At 37.2% G+C, this 26,384-nt stretch overlaps 1 protein-coding gene across 9 annotated transcripts in view; it reads right to left on the bottom strand.

Annotated features, from left to right (window-relative positions):
* The window catches only part of KIAA1328 (KIAA1328 ortholog), a 181,742-nt gene that overhangs the window by 149,381 nt on the left and 5,977 nt on the right, over positions 1-26,384 (bottom strand). For all 9 annotated transcript variants that reach the window (XM_085214415.1, XM_010725187.3, XM_085214413.1 and 6 more), the window contains 3 exons: positions 24,693-24,829; positions 20,081-20,175; positions 10,524-10,639 (listed from right to left, as the gene is read on the bottom strand). In XM_085214415.1, coding sequence (XP_085070541.1) covers positions 10,524-10,639; positions 20,081-20,175; positions 24,693-24,829 — 348 coding nt within the window. The remainder of the gene's footprint in view (positions 1-10,523; positions 10,640-20,080; positions 20,176-24,692; positions 24,830-26,384) is intronic.

A 26,384-nucleotide genomic window follows, 5' to 3' on the forward strand; every position in this document is an offset into this window, starting at 1 on the left:
TGTAGAATTTCAAGTACATTTCTGCAGACAAGCATCGAGTCACCAGACTCAGCAAGACATCTTTTTAGAAAAGTAAAACAGCTGCGAAGTTGAAACTTTTCCCTTCCCAACCCTCCCGTACTGTGATGGTCTACTTCCAGGAAGGCCAGTCCATGGACTACCGCCTAGTTCAGCAACTTGCTGTACAAGGCTCCACCAGGCAATCTCAAGGTTACAATGTTTTAGTTTCCCACAACCACTACTATGAATTTTACAAGACTCTTGCTCCTCCATGGAGAAGATCGGTCCCTACCTTTCATAAACAGGGTATCCACTACAACACTCAGAAGTGACTAGCAGGGGAAAGAGCTAAGTTTCATTTCTTACGGATTATTTAGAATGAAACAAACTATATCTAAAAAGTGCAGATATGCTTTTTTTATTTCTTTTGCAGTTCAGAGGAGGGGGGAGGGAAAAGCATCTCTGATTTGTATATTAAAGCGCAAGCATCTGTCCTACTGATGATATTCTAGGGAAGCACATTAGCATAAAATTTAACGATGTCAAATAAGTGGATGTGAAATAGGGACTGCGTAAAGACACTATTTCCAAGCCTGACAGAAACATCACTGTTTAGAAATGCAAATGAAACCATTATGTTCAATAATTATATGAAAATATGAACAGTTCAGCATGTTTTCCAGCCCTGATGGCGGTTAATGGGATGTACGCTTATGTAAATAACTACTATTAAAGCTAATGCTGAAAAAAACTAATAAATTCATACTAAAGCAACTGATTTAGTACGCTTTTAAACCCCAGCAGTGCTCACTTATTAGAAAGGAGTGCATTCTTATGTTTAGAACTCATTACTGTTACAAGTCACTGCAACTCCATCAATTACCATGCATTAATGAAAATGGGACACATACAAAAAAAATTATTGCCTCTCAGCAGTTTTCTTTAAAGACAAAATATAGAGGTATTACCATCATGGGGCCTTGAGGGGAACTTATCAGCAACATAATCTTTATTACTACAACTGTACTCCCTGTGCTATAACCCTGGGGTATTCTTGTCCCAAGAAAGGGCTAACCTTTATGTAAAACTGGTGACATATATGCAGCAGTGAAAGTGGCCATACAGCTCTCAGTAAAAACTTTCCATTATTACAATTAAAAATACTTTTAAATAAACGTACACATACATGAAGAGATAGATATGAAATGAAAAAGCACAATTCTTGAAACCACAACAAGGAGGTATAATATAAACAGGTTTATAAATAAAGGGTATAGAAGAAGTGCTCTAAGAAGCTCTTGTATCTTGACAAATTCCATTCAGTTTCACACTTACACTTTTAATGACCTCCTAGAGAGCCAGAGAATTAAGATTTCAAAGATACTATTCATTACTCTTTGGAGGTTTGCTACAATTCCTCAGCATTATTTGAAAGATTCTTAGCTTTGGTTAAACATTACATTTGATGCTGGAAACAAAATCAACACAAAGCTGTTACAGGAACGAATCCCTCCAAATATTAAAAGCAGAGATTTATTGAACGTCTTTAACTCTGCAACTAGCCCACTATCATTATCCAAGCAGTTTCTGAAAATGAGATATTAATGCAACATCTACCAGATCCTAACAAGTTTAGCAAAGCTGTAAATGCTTTTATATTAGTTTGCATTGACTGGCAGCTTGAAATTAAGGATGATTTGAAAACTCTACTACGGATAGAGAACTGATGCTAAACATTGGGGGCTAAATAGAAGAGATTCACACAGGACAGCCCAACAGCTAGTTAACTTTAATCCAAGGTGGCATTTTGCTACAAAAAAATCACAGCACAGACTCGCAGCTCCAAAAGCACTGTCAATAACTATGAAATCCCACAACAATAGGAAGACAGAAATCATTCAAATTTTCATTGTGCACGAACACCAAGAAAATGCATTTAGATCAACAGCCAGTGGAGTTGCCAACATTAAATTAATGCTGTATTTAAATACTGTATACTCCCCACAGCATACATAAAAGAAGTACTGGCCCAGTCTGAAAAAATTACAGCCTTAAACCAGGTAGCAAAACTAGACTTCCAGAGACAGCTGTTGACAACATTCAACAGCAAACACACACATGATGACAGTCCCCATGACAAACATCGGGGGATGGAAAGGAAGGTAGAAGAAAATACACAAAACTATGCAATTGCTTTCACTGAATCTCTGCTGAAAGAGAGATATGAACTGTTTTGCTATCTAGACAATTAAAACTATTTCATGAGCGAAGGCCACTCTAAGGTTAAAAACAGTAAGACAAATTTGCTACTGATTAATAATAAAGTCATTCATTTTGTTCTTCAAATCTAAAGTAATTACAAGCCAGAGTATGGCAAATGGATTTAGCAGAAGCCATTACATCAGAAGAATCCTTTAAAGAAGAACAGTAATTTAAAAGACTAAACTGAATAATGAACTCTCCTGAACAACAATTATTATGAGATTGATTTATTGAAAGTGTATTTAATCATGCAAGAAATGTTTAAACTTTCCTAAATAGTTCAGGGAGACAGAGAAACCAATAGCAGAGTCAGCCCAACGTCCTCATTATAGTCGAGAAGCTGAAGCAGATGGAGAATTCATTTAGTTTGGAAGGATAAAGTACATCAATTTCTCTGAATCCACATTTCTAGTCAATTTGTTACAGTACCAGCTTCAACAATTAATGATCTCATTTTCCCATTTATGCCTCCTTTTAAGAGATCTCAGTCTTTGTTTCCAAATGAGCCTAAATGTCATAAAAGAAAATATAAGTAAAAAAAATATATATCACTTTGAAAGCTCACATACATAAAGATCAACATTTCAGCAGCAGCCACAAAAGTAGGGTCAAAATTTAGGCAGGTAAGTAACCTAGTCAGTTAGAGTGCCTGAAAGTAAGATGTGCTTCACACTTGATATACTGGATGATTTCTGCAGGGAAATACCTTCTTCATGACCTGCTTCCGGCATTTTTGTTAAGGAAACTGATGCTGATGTATGAGACTGCCATGGCTGAAGCTACATTTCTAATGACTGAGTCAGAAGGTCACCTGGTCCAACTCCCCTGCAATGAGCACGGACATATACAGCTTGACCAAGTGCTCAAAGCCCCTCCAGCCTGATCCTGAATGTCTCCATTGATGGGGCACCCACTTTCAGTGCTTCAACACCCTTAACATAAAAAAAGCCTTTTCTCGGTGTCATCTGCAAACCCGCTGCGGGTGCACTCAATCCCTCTGCTGATGTGACTGATTACAATATTAAAGGGCATCAGTCCAAGTACTAACCCCTGACGGACACCTGTTGTCACTTATCTCCATCTGGACATTGAGACATTGACCACCATTCTCTGCGTACAGTCTTGTAACCAGTTCTTCATCCATCAAACAGTCCACTCACCAAATTTATATCTTTCCAATTTGAAGGGTAGGATGTTGTGCGGGACTATGTCAAAGGCCTTACTGAAGTTCATTTGGACATCAGAGACTCTTCCCTTATCCATTGATGCAGTTACGCCATCATAAACAGTAACAGTGTTGGTCAGGCAGGAGTACTTCAACCTTCTCCTTGTCCACTGTTAGAAGGATGACTGTATAACCCTCTGTGGGAGGCACACCTTGGAATTTCCTTTTCTGGTTCATGTGCCTGTAGAAGCCCTTTTGTTCTTCTCTGCAGCCTTTGTCAAAGTTCAGTTCATCGGGCCTTGGCCTTCCTTGGCCGTCCTGACCTACAGAGCCTAGCAATCTCCCTAGCACCATCCTCCCAGGGTACCCGTCCCCGCTTCCACTTACCATCATATCCAGTTTTGAGATTCAAACTATATAGTACAGATAATATCACGCTTTCGCTCAAGATACCATTCGTCTTCTTGAAATGGAATTCTGGTTTACTGTGAAGTATATTCCTACTAGACACTACCAACAGAGTATAACTCAAGCTCTTTAGCCAGCAAGACTGCATCTCAGAAACACCAAGACTCTGAGATGTGAGAATGATGCTACCCTCAACATTTACCCCACTGGGACTCCAAATTTCTACATCAGAGCTGCCAGATGGGAATATCTCTTAAATTAACCACAGAAAGAATAATGTCATTCCATGCTTTCCACTATAAATTACAAAACCAGCAGCTCTGCTTCTTTTATCCCACATTTGTAGTTCTGTACTGACAATACCATTTCACAGGCAACAAGCCAATATTCAAGCTCATATTCAAAAAACACTGATGTTGATTGTTTAGATGCTGCCTGTTAATTCTGGACAATTACATAATACAGACAGTGCGGTTAGCTTGTACCCAAAGGTGCTAGCTGGAAATAAACATAGAAAGTTGAGCTCTAAATGAATCTCCAGTCATTGATCGATTTGAGCACTCAACATTACAATACATTTCACCTTGTTTTAGTTTAAAAGTTCATGAAAAATTCAAAATATCTTATTTACCCAATCCTTGACTGATTCTTTTACATTTAAGAAGTTCTTAAATACATACATTATTTAGCCAATACTGCCATTACAGAATAGCATATAAATATTCAGGGACTTTTTAATATGTTCAGCTTTTATTCAATGGACCGTAATGGTTGCTTAGAAACATTTACTAGCAGGAGATCTACAATAACAGTAAAGGAAACACCTTCAAAGAGTGAAGTGCTTGTATAAAATGGAAGAAAATTATAAATCGCTAATTCTTCATTCCACTCACATGCCTTCAAACAAATTATGATACACAAAATGATGTATAGGATATGTCCATATATGATAAACAGAAAAGAATGCATTTTGAACTCTAAGCTGACTTGAGAAACAGAACAAAAAGGATGACGGTAATTCAAATCCCTTAATTTGTACCTTGCAATTATTAAGCATACAGAAACAACAGCAAAACCAAAAAACAGAATTAGACTTAGCCACAGTTAAACAGTAAAACTGCTACTGAGTTTTAAATAAGCACCTGACTTCTGAAAGCACACGGCACAAGAGTCCTGTAACTGAAAAGGTGTCCACACAAACTTTCTTCTTGCACTTTGTTTTTTTTCAAAAAAAACCATCATTTATACATGCTTAACCGTACTGTTAATCTCCATATCTTATTTCTACATGACATAGTGTGTTCCCTTTGTGAGTTCAAAATAACTGTCTTTTTTCAAAGGACGGCACTGGTTAGTCACAAACACGTATCTGGTTCAGACAGGAGCACAAGCAGCAGGACACAAGCACCTCACATGCAACAAAACAAAGCACGCTGCCAGAGGCTTTCTATGCCATACCTATCATTTTGCTTCTTTGGTTGTGATGACAATATTGGTGGTCAGGGTGAAAAAGAAAACAGAATGGAAAAAAGCCTATTTATTTCCACACTGTCAGAAAAGCAAATGCAACATAATAGAGAAGGAAGCATAACAAAGAAGAAGTCAGGTAAATTCTATAGTCTCGCCTTTGCTTCCCTGTCATTTTTTAATTTGGCATTAATCAAGTCAATAATTTTTTTCTTCTAAAAAATAACAGTAATTCCACATTAACAAAATGAGGAAATACGGAAGTACCAGTAATTTACCAGTGTATGTGAGAGTAACACAATGAGCAGTGCTATGGAAAAACTGAAATCACTTTATTAAAGAGTCCAGATAATGTTCATAAGAAGCTCGTTACTCTTCCAGAAAATTAATATTTTTTCTCATCATCAGCATCAGAAAATTAACTGTTTTAGATAAATTAATATTCTTGCTAACTGCACGCAAAATCAAGAAATTAAATAGTCTTAAGTAGTTACAACAAAAAGGAGATATGCAAACAGTCCGTGATCATGTTTAGACTAGCCAATTAAATCATATAGGATTTATGTTATGAACTCATCTGAGTCTTCAAATCAACAGATCATGTTCTGTTTGAAAATAATTCCATGAAAAAACTTAAGAAATCCAGGTACAATCTAAATATAAACCAAACAAATAATTACTACAGATGATGTCTTTTCTCTTCAAAATGATTATTCTGGTAAGCAAATAGTCTTTTTTCTTTCTTTTCACAACAATATTCATAGAAACGTTAAGGCTGTTTTTGGTTCTGCTTTTACACAACATCAAATTTAGATTTAAAAAAAAAATCCTTAATAGTAATAACAAGAAAAGCTAACGACCATAACATAATTTCTTTGGGCTTTGAAATAACAGTAGCATTTGCTTCTTAATAATCTTTTTTTTTTTCCTAAGACTTCTATCATGACAGTATTGGGGCATCTTACAAAAGATAATTCCCCATTTCTTATATTAAATCATATTTGGGACCTAAATTAATAATGGGTTCTTGAAAATATGCCAGAAAAAAAGTCAGAAGCTTTTCTCTTAACAGCCCCTAGCATAAGTAGAAGGGATAACACATACAGCCTATGAGCACATGGCATGCTATTTCTCATTTATTCTGAAAACACAAATGAAACATAACAGAATTTCAAAGGACATTTAAGTTGCAAGTCTAACCTGCCAAAGAAAATGGTAGAATTTAGGTTGTTCAGATGTATCCAACATGATCTGGTGATACAGAAACAAGAAACAAATATGAAACATGAATGCAAGGGAAGACACAGAGGCTAGTGAACTTTTTCACATTAGCTCCAGAATTCTGTTTCAAAGCTTAGTGCATGCTATAATACACTGAACAGACACAATCCATTTTAGTTCTGCCGTCTCGTAACCATCTGACAAATTCCAGGTCATCTGCCTCCATTCTGGCTCTTCTTTAAGTCTGATTCCTCAAACCAAATGCTTCTAAACTCAGACACAAGCTTCACTTCCTTCACATAATTCATGGCCAGATTAAACTCCTTTTTCAAATCTTTCCCTTCAGCCATGTTCTAGTGCTCATTTCCCAGTTTTCCACTCTAACCCCTGCTTAATCTTTCCTTTAAGAAAAAAGATTCACTTTTCCACTGCTTTGAGATATTAATACTTATCTCTGCCTGCCCCAACTTCCCTTTTTTTCCCTTTTTTGCAACCTTTCATCCAAAACGTAGTCCTTTTCCCTAGTTTCACCTCAAACTCTTTGACCTCTACACTATCCCCTCCACAAGTTATTCTTATCATTTGGCTTCTGTCTCTCCTTCCACATGTCCAGGTGCAGAACTATGATGCAGATGGGGTGAAGTTAGTTCCAAGTCTAGAAGGATATACAACAGTCTTGAGTCAGAGATGCAGCAGTCCACAAGAACAGGAACATTTATACTGTGCAGATGACCTATGATTAATGCACTGAAAGAACCAGAGCACATGTTACTGGGCTCTTCCAGAGTCCAAATGTTTGGCCCAAGTGGGTAGATTTTAATAAAAACATCAGAAGATGTAATCACAGAATTTAAAACTTACACCACTAAATATCTCATATCCAAAGAGCATGTGCACCAGAACTTTTTAGAAATAAGCCTACAAGAGTGGAAACATTGGTGGTAGGCGGACAGTTGGAGTAGAAGATCTTGGAGATCTTTTCCAATCTTGGTGATTCTACAATCCACTTTTACTTTTGGAACTCATTCAAACACCTTACATCAAGGCTTTTTTTGCTTTTGTTTTTATTTTTTTTTAACATAAAAAGAAGTTGTATACACTTTTTTTGAAGTGGATATTTTGGCTTAGTGAAAAACTAAGCCAAAATAGCTTTTGACCAAACTATCACACAATGCAACAGGCCTAATGATAGAATTTTAGGGAAAAGAAAAGACTAGTAGACTAGATGACTATTTGAAACACCTCTTTTTTTTTTTTTTTTTTTTTTTTTTAATTCTATAATAAGCCTTTGGCAACCTTAACAAACAGCCAACCTACTTATGAATCATTCATGAGGGTTGTGTTTCATTAGTGGGATGTGCTAGTAAGGACTGCTCAAATTTCAAAGTTTCAACCGTAGTAGAAGTAGACAATTCCTTTGAACAGAAACTAAACTTGCATGCAAGTTTCCTTACCCAGTCATTACTGGCCAAAGCAAATGTAAATTCAGACTTCAGATAGATACTATCCCTCTTTCAGTTCTGTGACATTACTTAAAAGTCTTGTTGTGAGACCACTGCAGAACGCCCTACACCTCCAAGCTTTCATTATAGCTCATCAACAATAAATTTGAATAGACAGGTACACAGAGCCTCTGCACAACAGCAACAAACATATGAACAATAACAACATATGAACAATAACAAAATGAAAAAATTCTGCTTTTAAAGTAAGGAGTTCAAGTACACAAAGCATATCCTTCCTGCAAGATCCTTAATAAGAAAATTAAAAAAAAAAAAAAAGACATCTCCCTGGAAAAGCACACGCACTCCCCATGCTACTCAAATTCAACCTCTACCAGGTTGAAATTACATTTCACTGGATAGCTGCAACCATTATATCAGAAGCACTGATTTATTATTGTAGGATCATTTTAAATACTGGGCTAGATAAAGTAATTTTATAGAAAATAAATTGGCTGGGGGAAGGGAGAGAAGTACGTAAAATTGATTTTACTAGACTTGGAGGTTTTTCCTTGTGCTATTATATTTCTTGCTTACAATTGAACTCTGTAAATTTCAGAAGAATTTCAAATTGCTGTACTTGAAAATAGCCAGAATCTATATTCCATTTTGGCAAGTCTTTCTTACCAATCCTCACCTTACAACAAGCATTCAGAGGTCAGATGACAGGCAAGTATTCTAATAGCTAAAATTATGTTGTTTTAAATTATAACCCTGTTTTATATTTCTAGGCTTTATAGAGTTTTATAAAGTATAAAATTGTATGCATTAACCTTCTGCCATGACTACTTGAATTCCTGTACAACGGTATTCAAACTCGTACAGTCATTTTCTAACAAGAAAAAAAAAGAAAAGCACAAAACAACAAAACAAAGCAAAAAAAGCAAGCATGGCTACTTCCCAGTAATCAAGTAAACCTCAGATGAATTAGTGAAATTTTTATGTGCCTAAATTATATAAATATATATTGAATATATCCATTGGGAATGTAACATCCCACCCTCGCTCATGCACCGAATTAACCCACAAGATGTAATACAGTAAAAAATATTTACTTCAGTGTAATCAATGTGAAAGAGTCATATCTAATGGCTCTTAAATACATCAGATTTAATATTTTCCAGAAACTGTTCCATGCCCAGCCAAGCTTGTAAATGTGTATATTATTTAGTATAAACAACAAAACAACAAAACAACTTTTTTCTATCAGTATTAGTGCCACTAAGCTGCAACGGATCTGCCGCATTATCAACAGCAATCCCCTGCTGTCAAAAACAACAAATCACAAGAATTTCTCTGATAAGCCAATCAAGTTCAACAGAAAAAAGGACCTTCTCTCTTCCCTCCCTCTAAACATTCCAGTGTCTTATTGTAAAATACAATTCCTCACAATTTCAAGAATCCTCCTCCAATTTCACGTCTAAGTTATGGACTGCGTCTCCATATTTCTCCTTATTTCTATTCTGTCACTGGCCTATCACTTGAAGAGTCCTTTTGTCTCAGCATTTTCTCTTCCTCTATTCCCTTCACCACTAAGTCAGCCTAGTTCTACATGGCCAGTCGCTATGCAGAAGCACACATGCACACTAGTACCTTCTCAGAAATAGGTTCTGCAAACCTCCATAATCCTAACAAGCCTGTCTCCACAACTTTTCTAATTTCATTCCTTTCTTCAGCAAGGGATGACTCAGAACTGAAAATAGCTCTGCACGCTAAGTTCCATCAATGCTTTTTACAATAGTATTAGTAGTCTCCCTACTTACACAGCTGCTGATGAATTACATGCTATTTGCTTTTACTGCAGTTGCAGTTCCCTCTTCTATATCCCGCTGTAGTCAATTGCTACCTTCTGAAGAATTAAACAACAAAGCATCGATATCAAACATTTGGAGAGATATGAACAAGAGCATTTTGTAAAGATGTGCCACATCACAGTGTAGAAAAGCTATAATTCCTTGCAAGATCATTTTGCATTTGGTTTTCCAGGACTGGGACTAAGTATATGCAGTTTAACAAAAATGGAAGTCACAGTCTGCATTAAAAAAAATCAGCTAAACCTACATTAATAGAAAATGTCCAATCTGGCTAAACCCCAGAGTACAAATATATAGGTTTAAATGCCTTCAATTTAAGTTGCCTTTCACAGGATGCAGAGAGCACCCGAATAGTGCAAGATGTATTTTAGACCTCAATTACAACAACCTAACAGGATTAAGAGAAAAAACATCTATAAACATATTTTAATGCACAAATTCCTTATTGTCATTTCTAGTTGACAAATATCTATTTCATAGCAAAACAACATCATAGGAACAGCTGGATGGCAGTTTTAAGCTCAAATGAACCAGCATCACATGCTGACAAGTCATCTCTCTGATTGCTTTTGAATGGCAGCACATGCAGATTTATTCTCTGCCATAAATTAGAACAATTATTTCTCCATAGTTCACTTTTTATTTCAGACAGTGAGCCCTTTCATACTTTTTTTTAAAGGATATCTTCCCTTTCCTTGATGATAAGCTCATTCTGTTCCTCTAGCTGCCTGATCTTCTTCTCAAATGACTCCTGTTCAGCTTTCAGCCGTTCTTCTGTCACCTCCTTTTCTTCACTCACCCTGAAAAGAATTTGAGAGAAATAAAATATATTCCCATAAACACAATGCCCAACTTCCAGATCCTCTGCTTTCCAGGTAAATGTATCCACCCCAGCCACATAAAGCTCCATTTCTCATAATGTTTATTCTATCATATTACACTGAAAGTTGCATACAGGTACCCAATAAATTATTTTTTCAAAGACACTGGTCTCAACAGAGTGCATGCACATTAATGGGAAGCACAGAACTACAAAGTAAGGTTCTGAACCTACAGTGAGGTCTGAGGAGACCGATTTTCTGCAGCTATAATGAAGACACATTGGGATCCATATAAGCCTAGGGCACGTAGACAGAAAATTCAAATGGGTGAGCTTAGCTACTGAGACAGAAAGGAAATTGAAAAATCTCTTTTCTTTTTTAATCTATAAGCTAATTCTTCTTTCACATTTACTGGTCAAATATAAGTTCTAGAAAAGAACATTTTTCTTGTTAGTTTTTCTCCAAATGAAACAGCTTGCCTTCTTCTGGGGAATCTTAAAATATCAAGCCACTGGAGTAAATTCTCCTTTCTGCCTGGGCCATGGCACCCTGTATGTTGCTGCTCAGTGTAAATAATTAGATCTAGATTAAAAGATTATAATGTGAGAAATTTTTACTATGATCATTTATTCTGCATCTCAAGGGGAGTTGTAAAAACAATTTTTCTGTTATCACATAGGCAAAATGACCATTCCACATTGATGATTCTGTGACTGTGTTAAAAATGTGGCTATATTTAGATACACACGTACATAAAAGCCATTCAGGGTTTGAGCCACCATTTGTCATCATCTTTCCCTTCTTAAGAGGACACAGAAAAGCCATAAATACTACAATTAGGTCACCCCTCTAGGGTGAGCTACAAACAGGCAGCATTCCCCAACTCTAAGCTCAACCTACAGCCTTTCCCACAACACCTCTAACAGACTACATGAATTCATAAATTATTAATAATACCGAAACTTGCACCTTTTCTCTACAAACCTAGAGGCTGAAAAATAACATACAGAATATATCAAATTCCATAAATCAGGACAGTTTGATCGCTTGGAACAAGCCATTAAGTATAAAGTTTCTAGGTTAAAAAAGACATCGATTTAGCATCAAAACATTCCATTATTCGTATGCCCAGGGCCTTATTTACAACCCTATGCCCTAACACTCCAAGGCTCCCTTCTCTCCCCTCAAAGACTTAACAGGGATTTGTACACATCAGATAATAAACAATGAAGAGAAACAGCTGTATTAACTCTCCATCCATCTCATCCATATAATCCTGTAATGTGAGAAGGCAACAAGTTTTTCAGACTGGTCAACCATAAATCCTTGCTCCCTAGCGCAGTCACAGGTATGGTATATATGCCACAGGCTGCAGAGCCGGCTTTTCCATCTACCCAAACCAGTTTGTTTGCTCTGAATCAAGAGCAATCAGCTAAAGAGTCTACAGCATATGACCTACCTTTATGTAAACAGCAAAAGATATAAGCATGTGTATTTTTTCTTAGAGTTAGGAGTAGTACAGAATAGAGAATAAAAGGTATCAATCAGAAAAAAACACACTGAAGGTAGCAGTGGGCAGGTAAATGAAATACATGAAGAAAACAAGAACAGAAAAAAAGATTTGAAGAGAAACAGCGGACAAGCACTGTCTCCAGGATACTAGACAAGGAAGGATGCTTGTTTACTAAGTAGAAGACAGATGTTGCATTAGAAGATGGTTAAGAACAAATGAAACACTGGGCAATGCTGGCAAGCAGGAGTATTAAAATCAAACAATAACACATGAAAATTTGATGAAGAAAGAAAGAACTGTGCAGTAGGGTAACTGCTCTAAAACAGGATTCATCCATTTCTAGATTCTGTGATTTGCTGCTTGTATCTGTCTGCATCGCATTCACATGCTCTGTTTGTATTTAACACAGATCACAGTAGGCTGACATACTCACAGACACATGAATATATTGTGCCACATATCTTATGCAGTAAATGACTGAGAACAGTAAATGACTGAGAACAGTAAGTGATCTCAGAAGAAACGTGGCAATATGTGTTTATGTATCACAAAGCAGAAGACAGCTCATAAAGGGCAAGCAAGATGTAGAAGACAGTTACTCACAGGAGGTGGCAAAAGAAAGTTAGAGAAAAGAAATACAAGAATGTCATCAGATTATGCTGGATTTATGTCATATCCTATACATAGCTCAGTGAGATTTTTTTATATCCTTCTTTCTTTGCCTTCTGGCAGTAAAGAACAGAAGATTCTTAGCAAAACTATGAACGACTTCACTGCTGCCAAACAGAAACATTTCAAGGCTCACAATGCTCCTAAAAAGGATTGTAACTTGTTTTTCCTCTGTTCATGGTCAGAAAGCAGCAGAGAAAGGAAGAAGGTGCTCCATCTACAAAGGGCACAACCACTCCACTGGGCAACATATTGATGTTCAGCTTGACTGTCATTGTTTGCAGGTGCAAATAAGGACTGACAACTGAATGTGAAGATGACATATCAGTAGAACTATTTCTGCTGTTAAATGTCTACAATATTTCTTTGTATATGATTTACATTCATCTAACTTGTGACATAGGACACACACATCTTTGTTCAATATTTGTTTTAAATTCAACACTTCCAAGCTTATGCAATTCTAGATGCATCTAGATAAAGATCTTTATTTTGCAGGAGTCTCTGTAGAAAACAGATAAATAAAAGTGATGTAGATGTACCGATAGACCCTCCTAAGACATCAGCCTTAGGGTTCAAATTAATTCTTTATTCACCAGTTCCAGTTATGGTGTGCTCCTGTGTTTACTGCTGCTACTGTCTCATCTTAAGATGCAACTGATCAACAACTTTGCTGATGAAACTGACTCATTCCTCTGAGGAAACAAGACTGATGCTCTCCAGGTGGAATTTTTAAAGCAACATCTAGGCAAACAGCACTAAGTTTTATTTGTCTAATGAAAACTGTCATGCACAGGAAAGAGTCAGAACAATACTAACATCAACATCACACTACAGACAAAGCACAAAAGTAACTCCTCTTGACTGAAAGAGCCCACAAAGTTTGAAAAAGAAAACAAAGGAAGCACTGACAAAGCCAATGAAAAGTAGTATTTTACATTTTTTAAAACCCGAATGCAGTGAGAATGATAGCTGAGCAGGTTAAGACAGAGAAGACAAAACAAGAAGCACAGCCACTGGAAGTGGGAGCATCTGTTGGGAGCATTTACCTTCTAGGAATTTGCTTGAAACTAGTCTGCTAACAAGATTTTTAAAAAAATAAAAATAAAAAAAAATTAAAAAAAAAAAAATTTGGTGACCATTCTTGAAAACCACAGGTTTTAAATTTCAAGAAAAAAATGGCATCCAGAGTAGGCATGGTGACAGGAGGAAGAACACAGACCAAGGACCAAGATAAGTGCCTCAGACAAGGCCCAACACACACACAACCCACAGAATGCAATTGGATATTCCAAGTGAAAGATGTGCACCAAAAAGATGAAACAAATTTAATGCCAGACTCCATCACAACATGCCTCTGGCAGAAACCGGCAACAGTGACATTTAGTATCAGCACTGCAGGAAGACAGAACGGCAGCAACTTTGTCTTAAGGGCACTGTTTGCAAATGTGATACATTTTACTCAAGTGTCACACGCAGTCTGTATAAATTTCAAAAATAACAAAAAAAAAAAACATCCAACAATCCCATAATTGAAATTGGTGCACAATGGATACATTTTATTATATGCAGCTCGCAAAATAATACAAAACCTGATCTCTCAGCATGAATTTATAGCTACAAATGATTTTTTAAGTAGAAAAGGTAAGCGTGATTGGTGATGCAATAATTCTAGGCATGCTTTACCTATCAACGAGAAGTAATTTTCATACAAGCTTAGGGATATCTCATTTGCAGTCTCACTGCCTGACTAATTAAGAGGACTCCAGCAGAATACTGTCTCTTAAAGTAACACACGCACATATACATAAATAAAAAGATTGATATTGAAGTTATAGCCTGGTAACAATTTGGTTAAATAAGAGATAAATATAGGCAAACCCAGGAAAGAAGGTAGCTCAAGTGGTCAAATACTATGCATTTCTAAAACGGATTTCCACATGCAAGCTCTCCTTCAAAGATTCTAAGTGCAGAAGGGACAACTCTTAAACCAGAGGTATATGCTACAAATACATAGTTTTAGTGTATTCCTTTGTAATGGTTTCACGTTCTGTACTCAAATTAGCCTTCTGCTTTAATTCCCACTTACAGCTTTTTTAGAAAACTTCCATTTTAACAGGTCAATTTCATCTTAATGTCAGGTACAAAAGTCCACATAACGCAATGCTAGTGGACAAGATTTGTGTCCCAGACAGCCACCACTCTACAAAGAGTTTAGGAATCCAGTGGCTTGGGAAGGATGAAGCATTTCTCTGTGAGGTACAAAGGGCTGTCTAAAAGCTGTTTATCTAGCTGCTAAGTACAAGTCATTCTGCGGGTGCCATCAGGCTTTGCCAGAAAGACACTCATCTGATAGCAAAAAACTATATAGAGATCTCTAAAAGAGCAATCACTCCTCTTTTTGAGGATAAGGACATTATCTTTGTACCTAGGTTGCTTTCATAGACTTGTTTGCAAAAACTACAGGGAATCATAGAATCATAAAGGTTGAAAAGGCCTCCAAGATCATCTAGTCCCACTGCCCATCTACCACCAACATTGCCCACTAAATTGTGCTCCCTAGTACTCCAAATTTCTTGAACACCTCCAGGGATAGCAATTCCATCATCTCATATGGCAGCCCGCTCCAGTGTCTGACCACTCTTTCAGAAAGGAATTTTTTTTTTCTAACATCCAACTTGCATCCTTGTCCTAAAACTTTAAATAAGATAAACTAAGTAGTTAGATACAAATTCTCAATACTGAAAGCAAAAAAAAAAAACAGAACAACCTATCATAACCATTCTATGTCTTATAGTCAGTGCTATGTTCATTCAAAAGAAAACTGTATATGAGCTGTACTTCTAAATGTTCAAGGCAGAACTATGATGTGCGTCATAGTAGGAGTCAGGAAATCAAAATTCTGTAGCTATGTGACAGGAGCAAGGTAAACACTTGCAAGAACACATACATTTTCTCTGCAAACAAAGTTATGATCATTTTCATTCAGCCAAATGCTGAGACCTCTCAAAATTTGCCCATAATTTTTAAAACGTATGTAACCATTCTCAGTATGGTCTTTAGCAAGTTCTTAATGCTAAACAGTCAACTGGATAGATCCCAAGAAAGCTCACACTCTCTCTTGGAAGAGGCTAATGTGTCCTGACACCAGCACAGAGTATGATGGTAAGAACCTTTCAGTGTCTTCACTGTGTCACTACTCATTTCATTACATAAGCTGATGACTGCTTTAGGAGTAGCCTGCAGGAACAAAAGCTGAGATAAAGACTATTTTTTTTTTTTCCTCTTAAAAGGATTCTGCTTCTAGGGAGAGTTAAAATTTGTTCTTACCGTGTGCCTAACACTTTCATCACCATGCCAGCAGCATCTTGCTGAAAACACGAAGGTACCATGCTGGTTGGTTTTAAACATCATTGGACATTCTTGAATGTGATCACTCATTTACTCACAGAGCTCCTCAGGAGTTTTGGGCATGACTCTGCAAATCTACAATATTACAAGGCCAAGTTCAAGAGTAACAGTTGGATCAGAGCAATCCCAGAGATGAGTGGAAACTGGGAGAAGAACTCATTGAGAGCAGCCCCACAGAGAAAGACTTGCAGATTATGGCGGATAAAAAGCTGGATGTGAGCCAGCAGTCTGTACATGCAGCTTGGAAGGCCAACTGTGTCCTGGGCTGCATCAACAGAGGGACTGCCAGCAGGGTGAGGAAAGTGACTGTCCCCGTACTCTGCCCCCATGAGGGCCACCTGGAACATACAGGGCCTGGGGCCCCCAGCAAAACAGTTTAGATGGCATGATACTGATAGGACAAGGGGAAATGGCTTTAATCTAAATGAGGGGAGATTTACATTAGATGTTAGGGAAGAACTTTTTTTACTCAGAGGACAGTGAGGCACTGGCATGGGCTACCCAGAGAAGCTATGGATGTCCCATCCCTGGAGGTGTTCAAGGTCATGTTGGATGGGGCCCTACGCAGCCTGACCAGAAGGTGACAGCCATGCCCACAACAGAGGGTTGTAACTGGATGGTCTTTAAGATCAGTTACAACCCAAGATATTCCATGATTCTGCAATATTCCAGTTTTCTAAGTTTGCATCCAATTTGCCTTTCTCTTTTTACTTTAAGAAGGAAGATCAACTTGATATGTTCAAAGGAAAAATAATGGTTAGATTTATAGGTAGTATCACAGAGCAAAACCTAAGACTATTCTAAACAAGAAAGAAGGATTAGAAAGGAGACAGCTGTGTCCTTCCATTCAACACTGTCTCAAAATTCAATTTCATCAAGTCTCTAACAGCTAACGTGATGTCAACCACTAGAATTCCCAATAGTAGAGTATAAGTCGAGCAGAGTAACTCAGTTTTTCAAAGGAAAGTATAATAATAATAACAGTAATTATTAGGTGAGGCCAGTGGGGAGAAGGAGGTGATTGTCCCCCTCTACTCAGCTCTTGTGAGGCCCCATCTGAAGTGCTGTGTTCAGGTCTGGGGCCCTCAGCACAAGAAAGACACAGAGCTCTTGGAACAGGTCCAGAGGAGGGCCACTAGGATGTTCAGAGGGCTGGAGCACTTCTCCTATAAGGAAAGGTTGAGGGAACTGAGATTGCTTAGCTTGAAAAAGAGAAGGCTCTGGGGAGATTTCATTCTAGCCTTCCAGTACTTGAAGGGAGCATATGAACAGGAAGGGGAACGGCTGTTTATGAGGGTGGATAGTGATAGGACAAGGGGGAATGGTTTTAAACTGAGACAGGGGAAGTTTAAGTTAGGTATTAAGAGGAATTTTTGTGGTGACTCACTGGAACAGGTTGCCCAAGGAGGCTGTGGATGCCCCATCCCTGGAGGCATTCAAGGCCAGGCTGGATGTGGCTCTGGGTAGCCTGGCCTGGAGGTTGGTGACCCTGCACATAGCAGGGGGGTTGAAACTCAATGATCATTGTGGTCCTTTCCAACCCAGGCCACTCTACGATTCTGCAGTAATATAGCCAGCATCACAATTTATTCACACCAAGACAAAGTCTCACACTTCAGCATATAACTGATGCATTTTCCCAGAGTTCAAAAGTGCAGTGGGAATGAGAGTCGGAGAAAAAGAAGGGAAAATAGGAAAAGTACATCAGCTTTCTTTCAGCAGCTGCAGAAGTCAGGTGAATGACCACTACTCTGACCTGCTAAAGCAAGACGTGGTTGAAATCCAAGCACCAGGCGTTAATCATATTTTGCCACTGTTTCTATGCAGATAGAATTTTGTCACTGCATATCTGCCTTCATGCAGGCAGTTGTTGACCAATCTATTTCTTTCACCATCCTGCAATAACCATGCAGCAATCATCAGTTTCAACCACCATCACTCATTCACAAACAGCAGCAAAACAACAAATGGTTAATTACAGCTCTGGTCAAGTGAGATCTTTATTCTTCCAGTTATTTACTAGAGCACAGTCTTCCCAGAAAATTTTCAGCATTCTGCTAGTTCCTTTTCTTCTTTAAAACAGCAGTAAATGTTCTACTGCATGTAAAAACTCTCCATCATTGCACAACTCAAGATGAAAATTATGGAGAGTTTGTAAAAAGTGACGAGGTGAGCGGAATTAAAGTTCAACATCCCTATTACTCTGCAAAGGACTTTTAATTACATCCAATAAAAATATGATTAGGTTTAAAAATAAAAGAGAACTAAGTATAAAATAATAGTGTTCCACTAATTTTACTTTTCAAAATTAATGTTGCTGCACCTTCTATTTTTCTTCGAAGAAATGTCAGGCAGAAATATCAAACTGTCCTTGGGGAAAAATCACAGCATCTGAGATTTAAGAAGAATCCCATGCTCAAATGAGTTAGTGTACAAGTATTCACTAGGGAGCAGTGTATTATGAGGAACAATGAAGTAAAAGACTTTTTTAAATATTAGAATATATCTCTATATATCAACAGTGGCAACAGTGTCCGAATAGCTCCAACATCTGACAATTTGTAACCAGGCTTCCTAGCAATCTACTCATTTGACAGCCTTAACTAGACATTTTCTAGCACATGAGGTAGGATAAAATAGCATTGCAAGCATGAAGAACTTCAGAAATTACTGAAATATTGTATATGCTAAGGAATACATGGGCACAGATTATTAGTGGGCAAAATGGTCTTATGGATGAGGACAATCAGAGAGAAAATACTCCTAGCTGCACCAGAGACTTATTGCATGACCTTGAACAGTAACTTAATTTCTCTGCCTAAGTTTTTCTTTATGAAAAGAAAAAGGACAGTAATGTTTGCCAATTATTGCACATATAAAATTTATGATGAAAGTTATTTCATTAATATCTAAGAACTTGCACTTTGTTCTAGCAAAATTTTGCAGCTAAGCTCTGAGCGTGGACATTAACTTTTAGCTCAGAGGACTTAAGATGATCTCATGAAGTTTCCTCCTCTGGTATCATAATTACAGCCTGCCACAGTTCCAAGTGTTCCTCAGTTTTTATAGGCATCATGTAAGAAGCAGATTCCCAGAGATTCTAAAGCATAAGGGACAGAGGAGAGGAAAAACAACTCTTCTCTCCCACTCAAATTTATCTTTAACATCATTTGTCTCCATAAATGCAACTAGCACAGGAATGAACCTCAAAAACTTTTCACTCAAGCTGAGAAAATTCCACCACTGTAGCTTCTCTTTTCAAAGAATTAGGAGAACATGAAGAAACTAAAGTAAAATTTTGCCAAATTAAGTTGGCAAAATAAACTAAAACCACAGTGGATTCTATTTCTCTACACATGCAAACATGAGTACATACAGATTAGCATTTTTTATTCACAAGATTAGCAATCCATCTTTAAGTTAGAGTTCCTTATACACGTTTTCTCCTGATAAACAAGCATTACAGAATTTCATATCAGTGACGTTCTTACTTTCAAAAGACAATATTTATAAGCATAAACCTATGTAACATTTTTAAAGTACAGGTTAAACGCAGCAAACAAAATTCTAGTCCTGTGACTGTATTTATATGGATGAACTACTGCATGTCACAAAACTTTGGCTTCTGCTTACATTATGCTAAGGATATTTTGGGCCAAAACAGGGAAAAACTGATCAGGCTGCTTCACTATTCATACCTCTTCGAGGAATAAAAATTACTTTATGCAAATATTCAGTTCCATAATGCAGTTCTACATTACTTGATGTTAATTAGAAGAATGACTATCCTTAAACATAATGCATTTTCAGGTGATGCTTATTCTCACCTGGCAAGTTCTTTAATTAAGTTTGCAATGCGTCTCTTGTCCTCAGGACATAAATCCTTTAAAGAAGCACTCTTCATTGCTCCTTCATTAGTGACCTGAAAATTGAAAGCCACACTTTAAAAAGTACTCTTAAAAGAGAACAAGTATTTCATAAGACATTAAAAGCATTTCTGGACCTAATAATTAGAAGTTGAAGGTAGACAAATTCCAACTGGAAATAGTGTGTATACTTTCATCAGTAAGTACAGTTCAGTGGAGCAAATTACCAAAATTGTGGAGAATTCTGAGAGACTTGAAACTTGTAAAATGCAGGATACTTTCTTCAACATTAAACATGTTGAGTAAAGTTTCAAGACCAACACTATTCTTTGATCTATATCAGATAAAATGCAATAGATTCTCATGACTTAGAAATCTAGTGCAGCAATATTCAAACCCAGGTTCAAACTTTATTTTACTGGAATCCTGAAATACAGAGTAAGAAAAAAAACATTCTGATTTAGCACTTGTGAGCAAAGCAAACAAAACAGCAAAAAATGTGTGCAGTATATTGTTAATGTAAGTACTTATTTCATACAATCTTTTAATGCATCAAAATGTACGCAGCCCTTTCTAAGTCATCATCACTTGGTTTTAATTATTTATATGCTACCTTCTCAACTTACCTTCCTTCTCAGAAGAAATCTTTAGCTTATTCCAGTACTTCAGTTCTTTTAATGCATTCATTTATTACTGTTGAAAACTGCGGCATTTGTTATCAATGTCCACCAGAGGGCATATTGCTCTACATCTGTGCAATAATCCTTTGCAGTGCCCGGTTACTGCTATTATTACCTATTTCAGGTGTTTCCCAGTGGGAAAAAAATCTTTAGTCAAAATTGCTTTTATTCTCCAGAAACTTCAGTCAGTTCTCCACTGCTAGCAATAAGCAGAAAATAACAAGCCCAAGATGACAGCAGTAATAATAGCTGTGCTGTTCTGCCCAAGATTTTGGCAAGTTTAAATATTTCCACTTAGTCTTACTCTTTTATTTTCAGTCCAGTCTTTTACAAATCTCCCTGAGCACATGCAGTGCTTAACATGAGACACAAGAAGGCTACCAAATGCTTTGCAACTTGGCCAAGTTAGCACAATACAGCACAAAACAACCTCTGAACATAGAAAGCAAACACTGGACTTATCTCCCCTCATTAGCAGTAATAGCAGCTGACCTACACGCATCAGAGAGGAAGTGCCCCTTTCCACTCTTAGCTAATTGCTTTTTGAACAGTGGTTTAAAACAAAGGACTATGCAGCTTTCCAAAGAGGCGATGATTTTACGGTCTTGTTATATCCACCTGACCCTGCAAGTACACTCTCATTTTATCTTCAAGATATTTTCCTTGAAAATACAGTTTCACAAGCCAAATTACATTTTGGTGCTTTTCAAGTGGATTCCAATTTCCTTCCCAAGCATATACCAATGCATTTACTACACACAAAGAAAGCCTTCAACATAATTGAATTTAAGTTCAACTAAATGTATAGTTAAAGGATGTTCATTTCCTATGTTGCAAATGTCTGAAAATGATTTTTACTATTTTTTAGTTGGCTGCTGCTGGAATCTTTTAAAAAAAAAGTTATTTTTCATTCAAAAAGTGTCATAAACTTGATTGCTTTAATAAATGAGTTTTCAACAGAATGTCCCTCAAGCTACCCCCCCCACACACACATACATATTTTCAGACAAACAAACAGGAGGAAAAGGAAAAACTGGAAAATTAGTCTGTGCTTGTTAGTATCATCCATAGGTATAGATAGATGGCAGACAAAAAATTCTTAAGGCAGGCTTGTACTGTAATACTTGTCATAGAATGGCCTATGTTGGAAGGGGCGTTAAAGCCCATTAAGTTCCAAACCCAGCTGCCATCTATCAACCAGATCAAGCTGCCCAAGTCCCAGGATGGGACATCCACAACTTCTCTGGGTAACTTGTAACAGTGCCTCACCACTCTCTGAGTAAAGAATTCCTTAACATCTAACCTAAATTTCTCCTCTTCTGTTTAAAGCCATTCCTTTTTGTCCTATTGCTATCAGACCATGTAAAAAGTCACTCCCACTCCAGCTTGTAAGCTCTCCTCAAGTACCAGAAGGCCGCAGTGAAGGTTCACTGGAGCCTCCTCTTCTCCAGGTTGAATAAGCTCCTTCAGCCTGTCTTCACAGGAGAGGTGATCCAGCCCTCCGAGCACCTTCATGGCCCCCCTCTGGACTCCTCCAACAGCTCCTCATCCCTCCTGTGCGGGGGACCCCAAACTTGGATGCAGTACTCTAGATAGGGCCTTAAAGTAGCAGAGTATAGAGGGACAATCAGTTCCCAGCCCTGCTGGCTTCACTTCTCAAAATGAAACTGTGGAATTAAGCAAGGAACAGCTCTGCCATAATCATAAAAACAAGACGACAAATAAGATAGATTCCAAGACCTTATAGACTCCTTTTTCAAGATGTTTGCCCCTTTCTACACACCTACATAATTTCTTAACTCCATATTTTCTAGAGGAAATACATTACATAAGGAGAACATTCTCTCACTTTATAAACTACACTTTGAAAGAAGACAACTTGCATGACAAAGTAGACAAATTCTGTCAAACAGAAAGTAGGAAGATGGAAAATTATGATCAAGAACAGTTAAAAACTGATTTATTCAAACTACAAAAAAAACACCAGAGCTAACAAGACCTTCCTGAAGTCTTCTCCAAAACTCTCAACCTATTATGTTTAGTCAAGTCCATCTGGAAGAAGAGAAGGTAAGCAATCTATTTCTGCTAAGATTCAAGTTGGACTGAAATCCAAACCATTCTCTTCAATAGATAATCCTGGTAAATTGTAATAGTGAGCTACCTACCAATATAAAATGCAAAGTATATCAAAATTAACTGATTAAATCTCTCTAGACATGCATATAACCCTACACACATCTGGAAGAAAATTATTTATTTTAGTCATGAAAACTCCTTGTGAACAAACTTGGAGAAACCTTCCTCTTCTGTAACAAGTAAAATGTATTTGTTCTGTTCGTTTCAAGCAATTCAGAGTTTATCTTCAAAGTACAAGGTTTTCATGAGGAATTTAAATGACATGAGAAAAAACAGGTTAAAAAAAGAGTAAAAGATTTGAACCTATTGTACTGTCACTGTTATAAAAGTACATCTGAATCTCAAATGGAGATTTGGTTTATTACGCATTGTATATAAAAAGAAATAATTTCTAAATAATTTTCACCGGGAAACTTGAATAAAATTTCTCTAAACAACAAGTAATGCTAGCAACACAAAATACAAAAAAGTAGATTTTAAAATTAAGTATGAAGACATTATGAGGCATGTCGCTTGCAGAAGCTTACAATGAAATGTATTTATATAAAGACTCTGCATAATGGCAGCTATTTGCGAAATTTCTCCACATGTCACTTAACAACAACATCATTTGCAAAGTGGAAGTACATACCAGCCTTCTAAAAGCAAGTACTGATAAAAAGAAATATAAACTGTGAAGAGACCAGGAGCAGTCCTAAAAAATGAATACCAGCATGTCATGAGGTGGAAAATAGAGCTACTTAAGGATTCGAAGAGCAATGATACTGTCAAACTATCGAGAACAGTGTGATCTATCTTCACATTGAACATTCATGTGGGGCATACAGCATTTAGTCAGCACACAGATGACAGACATCTTCACCCAGACACAAAATAATGTTTAATGCATGTTAATAAAGCAGTGAACCAGAAGAAGTCAAAAATTTTAGACTCCACCTGGAAGTACAAAGATACCTCACATTAATAACTTAGAAAGTCACTCCAGGTGACTACCTAGCAAGAAACTTAACAGTATCTAAATGGATTTCAAGTGTCTTTCATAGTCAGTATGCTGTTCAAATCTTGTTAGAAAAATGGTATTGCTCAATAATTTTCCAAATATCACAAGATACCTTAGTATACAAAACAAACTTCTGAGGAAAACTCCACTGCTTTGAAACTTGTAAACTTTTAACTATGGGAGAAGTGTCTACTGTCACAGGAGTCGACAAGACAATTCACTGTCTTGTGCAAGATATTATCAACTTACTACATTACCCCTATTACTGTGACACATTTTAACTTTTATTGTCAGAAATGAAAAGTTATTTCACCTTGTTACATGAGCAGCCACAACGTTGGGTCTCTGAAAAAAATACTATAAGTGTTGCTTCTAAAAGTTAAAACACATCCAATGGAATTAGTCCATCTATTCAGACTGAAATACTACCTATGTGTTTGGCAAGTAACATGTAGATTAGGTGCTACTCAAAGTTGTTTCCTCCCTCTACACATCCATTTTATATTCATTTTACATAGCACTGGTTGCATACCACTTACACAAATCAGCACACTCAGCTTTTGTTCTCTTTTAGACAGCAAGCCACCCAAGTGGAAAAGTAATTTTTGCCAGCAGGTCACAGCACAAGTGGGTAAAAAATTCAAGTGTGCGAGAACAAGAGCTCTCTAAAACCATTCAGAAGTTTCAGTCTAAAGATTTTCTGACATCTTTCGACTACATGCACTTGGCACAGCACGAAAAATTTGCCTCTACTGACCTGATGTCCTGTCAGGTCTCCTGTCCTTCTAGCAGGATCCATGGAAACAGAAGAAACAGCTACAGGCACCTTCAGCTCAGTTTCACCTTTATGACATTTTGGTAAATATCTTCTTAAATTTCCTTTTGTAGACAACCCTGTAGATGAAAGACAAACAGAACACACAGATCATGAAGTCAAAAGAGACCCTCTCTTAGCAGCTATTTTTGAGAAGAACTAAAATTTTAGTATTTGTTTGCAGTTTCCCTAAGTCTCTCACTCCATACAAAATTTTGTAATGACGAGTATATTAGCAGAAAAAAAAAAAGGAAGTCGTGGCACTGAACAGCACCCAGTCACATGGATATGGAAGTAAATTCTGAAACATGCTCTTTTTCTTCTGAGATTCAATACAAAAATTTATGTTTATGTTTGACATTCAAAGACAAACGGGAGCAAACAGAAGCAGGACTGTTAAAATTTCTGTGATAAAATACATGTTTTTTCTGTTATTCAGCCTGCCTACTAATTGCTCAGACTCACTCTTCCTCTAAGGACCACGCATATGAGTGAAGTAACACTGCAGTGCACACCCTAGAGATTCTGCCACAGGTGGAACCAGTCCGCTCCTACTGATGGTTACAACAATAGAGCAATGAATATCCTCACAGTGCAATTATAAAGTGTCAACACTGACCCTGAAACCTTCCACAACCACATGAAAGCCAGCAGCCTGAAAGATCAAGTCTTGATTGTTCAGAAGTGCAAAAAATTTTGAACAAAAAATACTGAATTTACACTAGCAAACTGATTATTTTCTTTGAGTAATGAACTTGAGAAGTGAGACAACAGTTCAAGTTAAAGAACTAAATTAACAAGCTTTAACATCTCCTTGCTTGGACACAAGGGAAAACAATGTTTCTGACATTCTCCTCACAAACACCAGAGAGGAAGAGTATTACACAAAGTCATCATTTCCAGCATTCTGGATCAGTGATTTTTTCCCTAGGACACATTGTATAACATCATCTGGCCTGAGCTATGCTATTTAAAAAATACACAGGCTGCTGCAAAAGTGCCTCCTATTTAATTCCATGGAAACTGCAACAGATACAAAGAGCACAATAAGACTATTTGATAATGCAAATTCTGATCTACAGAACACTATTTGTCAACATAGTCACCACCATGAGCTCCGCATTTTTTCCAGTGATGAACAAGAGTCTGCATGCTGTGCACCAGTGGACTTGACACATGTCATTGCCACCACTGCTGAAATGCACCACCCACTGCCTCACTATGTTCAAATCCACTGTTTGGTCTCCATAAATGTTCAGCAATCATCAATGAATGTCAATGGGTGACATTTTTTTCCACAGGAAGGAACTCAACGACACACCTTCGCTACATTTGCACTTCCATGTCAGATGACATTTTGTCAGACTGCCCCTCTTCTGTCATCTGTCATATTGGAACAAAATGTAACAGAATGCTGGTGCGAAGGTTCAATATCTACTGCCACAGCACCATCATCTGCCTCTGACATCACAGGCCAAAATATTAAAATTAGAGACATTGCTTTCAGAGCAGATCTCATATACTCAGAGATTTTTAATAAAACAGTTGTTGCCCTGTATTTTTTTGAAGAGTGACCATGCTACTCCAAGCCCAGAAAATAGGGTAAATAAAAGTTTGTAACTTCTGGACACCTGT

This window comes from Meleagris gallopavo, chromosome Z (assembly GCF_905368555.1).
Source record: "Meleagris gallopavo chromosome Z, MGAL_WU_HG_1.1, whole genome shotgun sequence".
NCBI classification, from domain to species: Eukaryota; Metazoa; Chordata; class Aves; order Galliformes; family Phasianidae; genus Meleagris; species Meleagris gallopavo.